This window comes from Ictalurus punctatus, chromosome 26 (genome assembly GCF_001660625.3).
Source record: "Ictalurus punctatus breed USDA103 chromosome 26, Coco_2.0, whole genome shotgun sequence".
Taxonomy (NCBI): Eukaryota; Metazoa; Chordata; class Actinopteri; order Siluriformes; family Ictaluridae; genus Ictalurus; species Ictalurus punctatus.
This window is the reverse complement of record NC_030441.2, coordinates 10714378-10729621: the sequence shown is the minus strand read 5'-3', so window position 1 is coordinate 10729621 and position 15244 is coordinate 10714378. Positions and strand designations below refer to the sequence as shown.

General features: G+C 40.4%; 1 protein-coding gene across 1 annotated transcript in view; it reads left to right on the top strand.

Annotated features, from left to right (window-relative positions):
* pdcd11 (programmed cell death 11) overlaps positions 1-15244 on the top strand; it is a 34162-nt gene that overhangs the window by 12959 nt on the left and 5959 nt on the right. The window contains exons 12-28 of the mRNA XM_017457413.3: positions 1-139; positions 1800-2051; positions 4107-4232; positions 4394-4588; positions 5761-5931; positions 6134-6347; positions 7508-7660; positions 7751-7863; positions 8779-9263; positions 9357-9419; positions 9723-9819; positions 9922-10011; positions 13137-13242; positions 13589-13766; positions 14153-14209; positions 14524-14646; positions 14790-14912. The exon at positions 1-139 is cut by the window's left edge and continues 8 nt beyond it. Coding sequence (XP_017312902.1) covers positions 1-139; positions 1800-2051; positions 4107-4232; positions 4394-4588; positions 5761-5931; positions 6134-6347; positions 7508-7660; positions 7751-7863; positions 8779-9263; positions 9357-9419; positions 9723-9819; positions 9922-10011; positions 13137-13242; positions 13589-13766; positions 14153-14209; positions 14524-14646; positions 14790-14912 — 2685 coding nt within the window. The remainder of the gene's footprint in view (positions 140-1799; positions 2052-4106; positions 4233-4393; positions 4589-5760; positions 5932-6133; positions 6348-7507; positions 7661-7750; positions 7864-8778; positions 9264-9356; positions 9420-9722; positions 9820-9921; positions 10012-13136; positions 13243-13588; positions 13767-14152; positions 14210-14523; positions 14647-14789; positions 14913-15244) is intronic.

Here is a 15244-nt window from a genome sequence, read left to right as displayed (position 1 = left end):
GCAGCGCCTGGAGAGGTACGGCATGCATGTCCAAATCTCAAACTACATTAGAGGCCTGGTTCCCAGAATTCACCTGGCAGACATCATCCTCAGCAACCCTGAAAATAAGTACACGGAAGGCATGAAGATCAAATGCAGAGTAAGTTCCTCTCGATAGGTTTATATTAATCTTCTCGTGCTAATGTGATGACGTTTCTGTAATTACGGCTCATTCACAGGGCAGACGCTACACCGAATCTAAAATGAATAATAAATGGATATTTAAAAAATGGCAACACCACCAAATTGTTTTCATACTCCAAACTACTGCTTACTGAAATGAATTCCCCACAAAGCGTCTAAAGGGCTATTCGGAAGGGACTAGTTTTATATGGGGAGGTGGGTTAATGTAGTAATTACTTCTCTGTGATTTTAATCCCATGTGAACCGGTCATGTCCGTTTTTTTACCGCTGAAGATTACAGTGTCTTTTACCTTCTACAGTGGTGCTTGGAAGTTTGTGAACACTTTAGAATTTTCTATGTATCTGCATAAATATGCCCTAAAACATCATCAAATTTTGCTAAACGTAGACAAAGAGAAACCGATTATTCAAATGATAGAAAAATATTATACTTGGTCGTTTATTTATTGAGGAAAATGATCCAACATTACATATCCGTGAGTGGCAAAAGTATGTGAACGTCTAGGATTCAGTTTAATTTGAAGCTGGAAATTAGAGTCCGGTGTTTTCAATCAGTGGGATGACGATCAGGTGTGTGTGAGTGCCCGGTTTTATTTAAAGAGCAGGAATATATCAGGGTCTGATCTTCACAACACATATCTGTGGAAGTGTATGGAACGAGCAAAGTAGATTTCTGAGGATTTAGAAAAAGAGTTGTTTATGCTCATCAGGCTGGAAAAGGTTATAAAACCCATATTTAAAGAGTTTGGACTCCACCAATCCACAGTCAGACAGATTGTGTACAAAAGGAGGAAATTCAAGACCACTGTTAACTTCTCCAGGAGCGGAGACCAACAACGATCACTGACAGATATGTAATATTGTATCACTTTCTTCAGTACATAAATGACCAAGTATAATCTCTCATTTCTTTAATTGGGTTCTCTCTATCTACTTTGAGGACGTGTGTGAAAATCTGATGTTTTGCAGAAATACAGAAAATTCTAAAGCGTTCACAAACTTTCACGCACCGCTGTAGAAAACGGCCTGTACAAATAACTCCAGGTTAAGCTAATCCCGTGGGAATGCACACTCTTTTTTACAATTTTTTATTTTATTTATTTTTAGGTAAATGATTTGTTCATTACATTTAGTGTAGTTGCCAATGCCACTTTGACAGAGGGGCCCTTATCGCAAATCTCGGAATGATTATGTACCATTTGTTTAATCAGTGTTTGATAACTTCATTCTCTCCAAACTGAAACTAAAGTGTCGGCTTTTCTTTTGCTTCGTTGGTGCTTTGTTGTATTATCAAACAGTGAGGTGTAGCAACATGTAACGTATGACGCACAGGGCTGCCGTGATGGGTCGTCAGCACGTAAGCGGCCAAGACGCACCCATCTCGGCGATTTCTACAGAACTCACTTCTCCTGTGCGAATTGCTGATAAATGTCACCGACGTCCGTCGTAACAATTAAACAGCCATATGTCCTGAAAACCAATCCCGTCCAAATAGGGCTTAAACATTAAACATGTTTATGATCAGAGTTTAGCATGACTGAGTAACATGTATTAATTTGACTTTTCTTTTGATGGTTTTTTGGAAATGAACTAAAATGTGTCTGGTTTGTCTCCAGGTTTTATCAGTGGATTACCAAAATAAGATGATCACACTGAGCAGGAAAAAGTCTCTGATGGAGACCACACTCCCTCTTTTCCTGTCGTACAAGGACGCGCGTTTAGGTCTCATCTCCCACGGCTTTATCGTCTGCGTCAAGGACTTTGGCTGCATCGTAAGATTCTACGGTGATGTTAAGGGCCTTGTGCCGCTGTCTGAGATGACCTCGGAGCCCACCAAAAATCCACAGAGTCTTTTTTACATAGGACAGGTTAGAAAACATCTTTTATTGGGCTGCTTTCCCCCCACTGAACATAAATCTGACACTCATAATGTGATCTGATCATCTACCTACAAGAGCCTGTGAATCCCAGGCTCTATTTTAAATAGGTGAGTTTTGTTAGATTAGTCTATGGAGGGCTGAAGGTTCAAGTGGACCAGTGTTTAGGTTGTAGGCGGTCTCACAGGAGTTCCAAAGATCCTCTAGTTCCGGTCAGATCTGAATTCCATCGTAATGCTTTCTGAGTCTAAAGCAAATTGCTGTATATAGCCAAAAGTGTGTGGACAGCCCTCCAAATGATCGAGTTCAGGTGTTTCAGCCACAGCCATTGCTAACAGGTGCATAAAATCATGCCACATAGCCATGCAATCTCCAGAGACCAGCTTTCTCAGTAGAATGGGTGGTGGTGAAGATCTATGCCACCTTTGCCACAAGTCAGTTTGTGAAATTACTGACATGCTGGATCTGCCGTGGTCAACTGTAAGTGCGATTATTATTATCATATGGATGTGTCTGAGCAACTACAGCTTACCCACAACGTGGTAGACCACAAAAAACTCACAGAGCGGGCCCACTGGAGGCTGAAGCACACAGCCCGTACAAATCGCCTCATCTCTGCTGCATCATTTGGTATAGAGCTCCAAACTGCGTCGGGAAGCAACGTCAGCACAAGAGCTGTGCATCAGGCGCTTTATGAAATGGGTTCCCATTGCCATGCAGCTGCTCATGAACCTAACATCACTAAGTGCGATGCCAAGTGCAGCTAGAGTGATGTAAAGCACTCCGCTACTGGAGCAGTGGAAATGTGTTCTCTGGAGTGATGAATCACGCTTCGTTATCTGGCAGTCCGATGGATGAATGGGGTTTGGGAACTCCATATTAATGACCATGATTTATTTATTTTTTTAAAAAAATGGGATATCCAACAAGCTCATACAGGTGTGATGGTCAGGTGTCCACATACTTTTGACATAAGAAAGCTAGTAATGTAATGATTGCAAAATTCCAAATGAATAGTTTAAGTTTTATGTACTGTAATTTCAAGCACCATGATAAAGTACTGGTGTTCAAAACAAAGTTGTGTAAAACGCACAGAACACCGTGACCGCAACAGACCCCGAAAGAACGCCGTGACCCCCAGCAGACCCCGAAAGAACACAGACCCCAACAGAACGCCGTGACCAAAACAGACCCAGAGAGAATGCCATGACCCCAATAGACCCCAACAGGGTCTAAGGTCTTTACTTCCCATACCACAGCTTCATAATGCCACAGTTTGGAGTTATAGAGTATGAATCTATAAATGTTTGTTATAAATACATTGATCCATAGACCCAGCCATCCAAACAGAGGGAATAAACACCCGAAGTGATTAGAGTAGTTACTGTGTAGTGGACTCTGTGCTCAGGTGATTCTTTTGATTTCCACAGCCCTCATATAAAGTTTTCTTCTCCTTCTTGAAGGGGAGGGGTTTAACTATGTGCCATTAGAAACCAAACCAATTAGCAAAAATATTTCTCTTTGATTCAGAGTTGGTAAATGGATGAATAGATGTGAAGATGCCCTTTAGCTAGTTGTTTATCTTATTTAACATATGAAGAGAGCTGTGTTTATAGAATCGAAGAAATCCTAATCTGAATTACTGATAGCAAGAATACTACACTTGTTGGTATCAAACTCAAAATCCTGTTATAGCGTTAAACCTGCAAGTGAAACAAACTTCCAAGTCGAGTAAGTTAATAAAGGCGTTAAAAACAGTATTGGAACCTTGTTTTAACTTAAGTCAATAAGCATGTCCCAAAAAACTGAGGAATTCATTTTATTTGACACGGCTGTTTACTGTGACTTTACTGGTTGCACATTTTAATTGACAAAAAGCTTTTAATTGAACCTAAGGTTTAGTGATTCCCATAATCTCAGATGGTTCGTCTCTATCATTTTGCCCATTTTACATGTGAATAATGTTCATTTCTCCTTTCTCTCTCTGACCTACAGCTGTTTTTGTTTGGTTTTTCTTCCCACCCCACTGTTTGTATTACTGAACAGGTGGTGAAAGCCAAAGTGATCAAGTGTGACCCTGAAAATGAGAAACTGCTCCTGTCCTTTAAAGCAGTGACTCAGAATGACCTTGAGAAGATCTCAAATGTTAAATTCGACTTTGAAATCGGAAAGGTCAAGTATCATTGAACGTTCTTTTTGTTTTTATGGAGGAAGAGCTTACTACTCTTTTGCGTTTTATATCGTTAAACGTGTTCCCGGTTAATAAAATGTCATTAAATGTCTGTAGATGGCAGTCCTTGGCATGACTGGTGTTTTTGTTTATTTATTTTCAGAAAGTGGAAGTCGTTGTATGCAAGAAATCCCCGGCTGGCCTTGAAGTGTCTATTCTTCCAGAAGAGATGCCTGCTCTGCTTCCCACAGCGCACCTCTCTGACCATGTCTCCAATTGCCCTTTGCTGTGGGCGGGGATACAGGAGGGAGACGCCGTCTCCAACGCTGTGTGTCTGAGCAAACGCAAGCAAAACATTGTATCCTCATGGGCTTATCTGCTTTTATTTCAGTAGAGATGTTAATGGGGCTTTGGGTTCAAGAATGTAATCGTGACTGAAATGCTGTTTTGTCAGAGTGCTATTCGATGAATAGTGGGTGTGTACGAAACGTGTGGTTCATTCATCTGGTCAATTTTTGCAAGCAGCATGCATGTATAATTTACTGTCATGTATATCACATAATCGCATGCATCAACCAGTCTTTAAATAACGGTAGAAAACACCAGGGAGTCGTTTGTGGAGTAATTTGTAGATTCCCCAATCATACCTTATTTAATTTATATCTCATTGGGTCTCACTGTTGTTGGGAACATTTCTTTACCATTTATATAATATAAAATAATATATCTCAAACCATTGCGTTATGAGACAACTGACTTAAAAACAGCGAGGCATCAATGCCTTCTATTTGGGATTCATCCAATGTGTTCACCTGTATTTTGTGAGTTGAAGGGAAATTCCAAACCTAACCTAAATGAGACAGAAAAAGGGTGGGTAAATTCATATCGATAAAGAGCCATCATTTACTCCTGGGGTACTATTTAGGCATTGCCTTTAGTATTTGGATGTTTCTCATAAGCTTTGTGCAGCATTCAGACGAGGATCTAAACTTTGATTTTTTTTTTCCTAAAAATCAATCTGTGTAGTTTAGTGGAATCAAATTTCAGACACAAAATCCACTCAACAGATTTATACTTTACTGGCATTCCAAAACCGCCTTACTTCTCATTTTTTGATGATGGGGTATTATTTGATTCTAGAGAACGTCTAGAGAATCGTTTTTGCCACCTTATGCTGCTTCCTGGTGTCCGAGGAGTGTGCGTTTCATTTCCGTTGAACATGAATCTGCCTTTATCTTGGTAAATGTCCATTTATCGATCCATTCAGCCACCGAAGTGCCCCCACCCCCCTTACTAGAAACCATTAAACCCTCTACTGGAGTGATGGAGGGTTGGAAGTGTTGCATCTTGGGTATTGTTTTGATTTAACATGTCATCAGATTAATAGACACATGCTTAACCATAGATCGAATTATACACTTTGACAGGGTGTGACCTGAAACACACACTCTATTCCCATGAAGTTATCCACTGACTGGATACACAGTCAAGGATTCCCATAGTCCCTTGCTTCTTAACCAAACCACACAGATTCTCAGTAAGAAGCCCTTGCTGATTGCGGCTCTAGAGGCAGAAAACCTGGTTACGTGTTTCTCAGAGCTAGATGTGGGGATGGTGATGGTAGGCTGGGTGAAGACCATCATGTCCTACGGCGTCTTTGTTGAATTCCCTCACGGCCTGGTCGGCCTCGCACCCAAAGCTGTGAGTCGCCACTTCTTCATTGTTTCTTCTTTATTTTGTTGCCAGTGAAGCATTGCTTTCATTCCGTCAGTTATTGAAAAGCTGATCCATAATTCGCACAACCAACACAATGAAAATATAAGGAGAAATTAAATCTTGACGCAGAAACACAGTGCTGCCTGTTTTAGTGATCAGTGATGTATTATTTTAATCTGCCTTATAGGCCATGAGTGATAAGTTCATCACAGATCCCACAGTAGCGTTTGAGGTAGGACAGACGGTGCTGGCCGCAGTGACTAACTTGGATGAGGAGAAGCGGCGGTTCTTGATCAGCCTGAAGGCGTCAGAGGTGAGCTGGGCAGAGAGTGAACCCCAAGCCAGACTGATCCGGGGTCAGCGCGAAAGAATGGCCGTCTGCGAAGCCATGACCTCGAGAGGTAGGAGAGAAGTCAATTAATGGGAATGTCAATAAATACTACGACAGTGGATCATGTTGAGTTAGTATGCATTGTCAGATCCTACCCTCTAGCTATCTTCTATACAATGATGTATGCAGGATTTGGCTAATCATGTTCATTACAAAATAGTTTACTACTTCAGTACTTTTTGAGTGAATACAATTGTGCTCACCTCGTGCTTTCATTTACTGAAAATATGCCCGTTATTTCATGCAGAACCCGAGTTTAAGTAAGGGTATGGTTCAGTCTTGTTTATGGATTGACCCATATGAAAGGAAAAGCAAATACGCAGTATACATGTCCTTTCACGTTAAAGTCACGGGCAGTGAAGGCAATATCTCAGTATGTCTCTGTAGCACACCCCAAAGCCTGAGAGATCTTTACTTAAGAATCTATATCAGTAGCTGAGAGTGTAACTGAATTCAGAGTTGATGTTTCAAAGCAAGCTGGATCTCTTGGTGTTCAGGACACTAATATGATGGTGTGACAGAAAAAAAAAATTTGGGGGAGATATTCTCGATTTAGCTTTGTAGTTAGTCACTTTCAAAAAAAAAATAAAATAAAAATCTTGTCCTGTAGGGTATCGTTCTCATGAAAGTGGATAGGCATGGGTGAAGCTGGGAGTGAGAAATCTTCCACGGCTGTAAAAAGACTCGAGAGAACTCTGTTGCTCTCCGTATTTAGCTAGCTAAACCACTGTCAAGTTTGTTTAGATTAGGAGGTGTTGTGGGGTATTTCAAATGCTATTAACTTTTCTGACTTCCTGTTTCAAAAGGAAATACATCAACATACGGAATCAAATCACAGATTTCGAGCCTTTTTTTTTTTTTAAGTTGTAATTTGTGTGTTCAGTTTATGCTTTAAAGCATGGGCATGTTTTCTTTAGACAAATGTGGGTACGGTTTCATGATTTACTCTTAATGGGAAGTTGGGTTAAGAGCACTAAACAAATGCTTCTGTGTTTTTCTGTTGTTTAATAATATTTCTTAGTCAATTTAATATTCAATATAGGTATTTTAAAAAAAAAAAAAAAAGGCTTCAGAGCATACTGTAGTAAAACCTTTTCTTTTTTTTCTCTCAAAAGCATTCCCTTGAATTGTCTTTTATTGCGATTTTGATCGCTCTCGTTCTCCCTCCAGGTGACTCGGACTTGATGCAGCAGCTCTCCGCTGTGTCACTTGGGGATAAACTGAAGATGACCGTCGACGTGACTAGAGAGGATGGCTCGGTCATACTGACCTCAGATCAGCTCAGCCATGCCACAGTCCTGGCCTCCAAGTACCACGTAACAGGTCAGCCCATCAAGATACTACACCCTGCATCCATTCATTATATCCTGAAATATCACTAACAATTCGGATGTGGATGTTGGACTGTTATAGATGTGAACACCACTCCGGGCAATCAGGTCACTGCTGTGGTGCTTTACGTTGACTATTTGACCTCTGAGGTGCATGTGTCCCTCCTGCCAAATCTCACGGTGAAGAAGAAAACGGTGAGTAGAAACAGCCACCGATGTCGGTCGTTTTAACGAGATAAAAACGGGTTTAATTCCATGTAGATTTTGCGGCTGGTGTTGGTAGCACACCTGAACACTAGAGCTGGCTTGTATGTAGTTGTTTTTTGCAGCACTTTTATCACTGTTGGTACTCTTAAAGCAGCAGTGTGTCATTTTTAGAGGCTTGGGCTGCATTGATGAAAACGTTGACCAGTCTTTCCTTTATTCTCATCCCCATTGTCGAAACTACACGCGCCTTGAACCTTAGCTGTTAACAATTATTGTGCAACCGAACAGCTGTTTAGCCTGGCGCAGAACTAGTTTCTGGACCAGAAAAATTTGAACAGAGGCTTGAAATGAAAAAAACGAGCGAGATCCATTGAATGGAAGTTTTGCAGAGCAAACTTTTAAGGTAGCATTTAATGTAGGTGATTGTTACAGGTCTAGAGACACCTTTTAAAACTTAAACAGCATCTGTAACAGGTGATTGCTTTGTATTTTGTCTGGCCCATAACTCAATTTGAATAAATGACTCTGCTGAATAAATACATATACAGATTTTGGAATTTATATAGACTGGTGGAAGTGTCTCATTTTAATTTAATTTAATGTAATATTCTATCTTAATAATATTGAAGTTGTGCATTTGAGTGGAAGAAAGCAAGAAATAGTGGAGGCAGAGCCTTAACTGTTATTTTCTCTGTGAAGGGTATTAGTTTAGGTGCATGAGTGCAGGCAGGCTCAGGCAAAATAGGTGGAGTCCCGCATGTCGTGGGGTATTAGATTTTAATTCCAGCTAGATCACATGCAGGTTTTCTTTTGATATTGGTTTTACTTCTAGCTCAGGATTCATTAAGACATATACACTATTATATATCATTGTAAACTCGTATTCCGTTTTCATTTCTACAGTTAAATAAAGACTCCCAGTACACTGCGACTGTCCAGTACGTGGACGAAGACTTTGCCGTAATCTCATTGGGCAGTACCGGTCACCTGACTGTAATTACCACAACCGCCCACCTAAACGAAACGTTCCGTTTCAAATCTGAAAAGCTGTCCGTGGGTCATAATATAACCGTGATCGTAACTGACCCAAGCAGTGAACATCTGGGTGGACGAGCTCTCGTAGATCAGCTGTCACGTGAAAACCACAGCACGTCTCAGAATGGAAGTAACGAACACAAATACAAGATCGGGGAGTTCGTGATGGTGAAGGTTAAAACCGTCAAACCTCTGTGTGTACTCGTGACTATGCCGGATGGAACCACAGGAAGCGTGCACGTTTCTCAGATCCATGAGTCGCCCAAAGTAGGAGGACTCCCCACGTCGTCCCTGAAGGTCGGCACTGAGGTTAAGGGAAGGATCATCGGTGCTCGTGAGATCAACGGCCACAGGTAACTTTATTTTTTATTCTTTTTATTTATGTTTTTTACAAGAAGGTTTGATTTTGAAATCGTGATCACTTTAATGCCTGTTTTGCTCTGCAGGTTTCTCCCCATCACACATCCCAACTTTGTCTTCTCTGTGCCTGAGCTCACACTTCTCCCCAGGTACATGAAACATTGTTAGCTCAGTAACATGGTTTGTTTACCAGTTTCACTACATTAATACAGGAGCATCTCAAAAAGGTTGAATATCGTGGAAAAGTACTTTTTTTTTTTTTTCTTCTCTTCTTCTGTAATTTATATATTATTTATTAATATTTAACTAAAAATGAACTAAATATTTCACTTGATGCGTAATGAATCTAGAGTTTAAGAAAGTTCTACTTTTTGAATGAAATTACTGGAAAAAATGAACTTTTCCCACGATATTCAAATTTTCTGAGATGCACCTGTACACCTTTCTTTCAGTCAAATGAATGAAGATGTGCCTGTCGCCTCACTGGAGAACAAGCCTACACCGGAGAGCTATAACCCTGGACAGGAGCTCATATGCTATGTAGCTAAAGTAAGCGTTTATGTTTATGTAAGCGTGCCAGTTTTAAGCAAAAGTTGGTGTCATGGCACGTAAATAAATAAATAAATATTTGTTCCTTTCACTTGTGTACAGTACATTCCACGGTCAAAGTCTCTTGAGGTTGCGGTGTCTCCGACCCTCTTTGGATACGTGGAGCTGATGGATATGATCACTAAACGCAGAGTGAGTAAAACAGTTCTTACTAGATTAGGACTCAAACTGTGCTGATTATAAACTACAGCTCACATTTACTGCTAGTTGCTGATGGTAGACAAAGGACCTTTAACTGCAGTAATAAAAGTAGAATTACGCATAGTACACACAGTTTCCAGAGAAACGGGATGTTCAGATGCGCAGGCAAAGTGCTTCTGAGGCCAGTTTATATTTGAAATGATTAAAGATGTGAGGAATAATCATAATGTACATAGTACTTGTTGAGATCTACTTTTTAAATGCTGTGGTTCAATGCACAATGCAACTTCAGTTCAGACATTTTGCAGATCACATGCAAAGTAGTGATCATGTTGGGCAGCCGATGATGAAAAAGACCAAGTGATGTTTTTCCAGACTTTATCTGTCAAGTTTCGGTGAACCTGTGCCCACTGTAGCCTCAGATTCAGGTTGCTGGCTAACAGGAGTGGAACCTGACGTGGTCTTCTGCTGCTGTTGTCGATCTGCCTCAAGGTTTAATGCATTGAACTGCTTTTCTGTTCATCACGGTTGTAAAGAATGGTTATTTCAGTTACCATAGCCTTCTTGTTATTGAATTGAGTTTGTGCCAAAAGTATTGAACATAACTCTTTTTTTTTTTTTTTTTTTTTTTAAATTATTTTAAAGAAATGAATGTAAATCTACACTGAGAGAGAAGTAAAACACTCTGAAACTGAAAACAATTAACTCTGTGGCAAAAAATTTTTTACGTTGTCTTCAAATAAACATTCTTTGTTTTTCTTTTCACCAATCTTGGTTTATGAATGCGCTGCCAGAGTTTTCGTTTAAGCTCTGCGAGTTTACGTTCGCCATTCTGGCTCACACCTCTAGTGTGGGTGGGCTTAGCAGTGATTTACTCTCATTGGCTAGTGCGATTTGGATCGGCAGCTCGAGTGTCCGGATGAGGAGGAGGCGGATGATGACGATGATGACGCCGAAACGTCATGCCGCTCCTGAGAGCTCATCTCGGAGGAAATAGTCCTACGAGTCTACCCAAAAACTCAAATATTCATTACAAACTAATATACTGCGCAAACAAAAAATTTGAAAGCGTAAATGGAAACTCTGGCTGAACCACGATGAGAGAAAGCGAAGCTTAGAAAACTGTTAACAAAGGAGTGTTTTTCTTCTTTCTCGTTGTGTATATCGTTCATTTCTTGAAAAGCTATGTTCAATAATTTTGGCACAAATGATTTAATTCCATATCCTGTCGGCTCAAAGCTAGGCTGGCCATTCTCCTCTGACCCCTTTCATCAGCGCAGCGTTTCCAGCAGCAGAACTGTCGCTCACTCAATGTTTCATTGTGTTTTTGCACGATTCTGTGTGAACTCTATAGAGACTGTTGTGCGTAAAAATTGCAAAAGATTGCCAATTTCTGAAATACTCAAACCAACCCTACTGGCACTATGAACAGTGCCACAGTCAGAGTCACTGACTACATGGACAGCAGTAATCTAATTATTGACCTTATTCTGAATAAGACTATTGTGATTAAGGTGTTTACATGAGCTGCTTTTAGAATACTCCTCTCATGTTCCTGTTTTACATGTTATAGAACATAGAGCGATTAACGGCACACGTCATTACGTCCCTCCAGAATTTCACGTGTCAGCATACAGTCCGTCTTCGTTATGGTATCGTATACAGTTTCAGGGTTTCGTTTTTAATTTTATGAAAGCTTCAAGTGCAGTTAATTATTTGTCGTGCTATACGTGCAAATAGACGACTGCTTGAAGCCGTGGGCTGCGTCCCAAACCGCATACTTACCGTCTATATAGTATATAGAGATACGTGTATTTCTCCTACTATATAGTAGGTAAGTATACAGTTTCGGACGCAGCCTTGCTCTCTTGTTTACTGTCAAACGTGTGAGCACCTCCGTGTGTGTATGTATGTGTCCTGTCGCAAAATGCGGTGAAAACTCCCACATTAAGGTGTGTACATGTCTATAATGCGACTAAAACAAGAATACTCCCCACGTCTTAATTCGATTTGTGTTCACTTCGAGTATGACTTTAATCAGAATAAGGTCATCAATAATCACTGTTTACATGATAGCTTCTTAATCAGAGTATCGTCTTAATCGGGTTAATACCGGGTTGTTGTCGTCCGAGTAAATGTACTGACTGAAATCACATTTTGTTCCCCATCCCGATGTTTGATGTGCACATTAAACCGAAGCTCTTGACTTGTATCTGTTAGATCTGTGATTCTTTACTGATTAGTCAAATACATGCATTATTACAGTGAGGGAAAAAAGTATTTGATCCCCTGCTGATTTTGTACGTTTGCCCACTGACAAAGAAATGATCAGTCTATAATTTTAATGGTAGATTTATTTGAACAGTGAGAGACAGAATAACAACAAAAAAATCCAGAAAAACGCATGTCAAAAATGTTATAAATTGATTTGCATTTTAATGTGGGAAATAAGTATTTGACCCCCTCTCAATCAGAGATTTCTGGCTCCCAGGTGTCTTTTATACAGGTAACGAGCTGAGATTAGGAGCACACTCTTAAAGGGAGTGCTCCTAATATCAGTTTGTTACCTGTATAAAAGACACCTGTCCACAGGAGCAATCAATCAATCAAATTCCAAACTCTCCACCATGGCCAAGACCAAAGAGCTCTCCAAGGATGTGGAGAGCTGTACATAGATGCTCCTTTTATGTACGTCAGCAGTATTCGGTTCAGTACTGCAGCGTGTGTTTTATAAAAGAAAAGCATATTATGTTTGTGATTGCCTCAGGGATTGAAACTGATGTGAGCGTTTGAGTTGAAACTTTTTAATAGATCACTTGGAAACTTTTTCTTCTTAGTTTCAGTTTGGTTTCCACGCAGCTCAGCAGTATTGTGCATGGGGTAGCATAGGTTTGTAAAAGTAACTCGAATAACTAGTTCAAGGTTCAGCAGATTATTATAATGTTTTGCTGCTGTTGTTGCAAAAAACAGACACGTTTGAATGAATTAAGCAAAAAATATTTGAATCTGCATTAAAAGAACTGAATTTGCACATTGTTTGGAACGCTGTGTGTGGACTTTATTTGTGGTTTAAAAACCCCAATGACTCCTGGTGTTTTTCTGTTTTCCGTTCCCAGGAGGCAAATGAGCCACAAAAGCTCTTCAAACATGGCCAGTGTGTCTCCGCGAAGGTCGTCAGTATCAGCCCCAAAAAGCATCAGCATCTCAAACTTTCGCTTACAGGTATTCCCTTAAAGAAGTAGCATTGTTAATAAAACATGAAGTGCTTTTAAAAAGATAAACCATTATCTTATGCTCTCACGCAGTAATAGCAGAATGCAGTTTGAGTATCAGATACAGCTGACGTCGTGGTAACGGATACTACCTTAAAAAAAAAAAAAAAAGGACTTAACATTGATTTTAGATCCACAGTATTCCGCACTGCCGGCCAACCTCAGCGTTCCCAGTGCTCTTTTAGTTTGCTGAGTCATATGCTGAATACACATACGCACACACACTTCCTGCTGCGATCATGACGCACAGTAAGTGGCTCCTTCGGGTGATCTCATCGTTTCCTATGTTTCCATAGGGACGCGCACTCTCGAGACCGGGGTCGTTACCATGGGCATGGTGTGGAAAAGCATCCCCCACATGGGCTTGCTTCTGAAGCTGCCGTGTGGGAATTTCGGCCTTGCACGTATAACCGATTTAACAGACGAATACGTGGACGCTCCGTTTGAGCAGTTCAAAGAAGGCCAGGTGGTCAGGTATGAGTATCTGTGTGTATGGATTGAAACCAAATCACACAACAGAAATTGGATCAAAGTGCTGCACCGTGAGGTGAAGTGAATTTGGTCACCAACCCTCTTTCTTGAGATCTACAGCACATTCCTACAGGTTTCATCTCCAAACACACCTGTTTTAGTTAATCAAGAACTTCTTAAGGCAATGCTGGGCACGATTATGGGTGGAGCTAAAGTCTTCAGGAAGGTAGGTCTGCAGGAACAGGGTTGGTGACCACTGGACTGCATCAAAAGCACAATATATAATAAGACAATGCAGAAAAAGACAGATGTAAGGAAAGTAAGATGAAAAGGAGGTGTTTATTCACTTTTTTTTTTTTTTTTTTTTTGCATGTGTCTACACTCTACAGATGCTGTGTTGTTGGCAAGGAAGGCTGGAGGTTCCTGTTGTCTCTACGCCCATCCAGGTACATTACAGCAGTACTTCACAAAGCGGGGTCTATGATTTTTGTCTTGTTTGATGATTGTTGGTTGTGATTTCCACCACCATCAAAAATGCAAAGTTATTATATTTGTTATTGAGTTCTTATATCTTAGATAATAACTCGTTCGACTTGGATTTCATGCACCACGGTATTCACTGGTCCAGACACCATGTTAAGACACAAACACAAAATGAAACTGTCCTGGTTTGATTTTGTGTATATTGTAGAGTGGGCAATATAAATAGTAGTCCATGTTGGTTTTTCCCTTCTCCATTTCTTCTGCTGAATGTATGTAGGATCAAGCCTGGTAAAGCCTTACCAGTCAAAGACGTGGACATCAACTCTATCTCGGATCTCGAGGTGGGACAGGTCATCCAAGGTTACGTAAAGAACGTTGGAGAACGGGGCATATTTGTGAGGTACTAAAGATTTTATTCGGATCCTGTGTGGGGTTTTTTTGGCCTGTCTTATGTGTGTTTCTCAAATGGTAATTTGACGTAAAAGTAATTTGGCGGTTTTTTTCAACCAGTAACTAGGAATTTGTTCTGTTGACTCATAAAAGGTTATCCAGATCAGTCGTCGGAAGAGTCCTGTTCCAAAACGCCACAAACTACTTTGCAAGCGACACCGATCTCTTCTTCAAATACGTCTCCCAGAACACACTGCTGACAGCCAAAATTCTCTGGTAAGTCTGCACAGACGCTGTATCTTAATCTTTTATAAGTATCTGTCTGAGTTAATGTTTTCTCGAGAAGCCAGGCTTATAAAAGGCATGAAGTGCTATACGATACAGGAGTCTTGTTCGGGTCTACGATTAAATTTTTTTTTGAAAACTGTTATGTAGTAGTATGAAAGTACTTTAGTAGTAGTATGAATGTATATCATTTGGTGTGTTTTGTCTGAAATCAAAACCTGAGGAACTTCCCAAGGCTAGATGATGGTTATCATTCAACTCCGTCTTCCTTCAGAGCCCAGTCATCATCTTAGATCTTAGACCCCATTAAGTTTAAAAAAAGT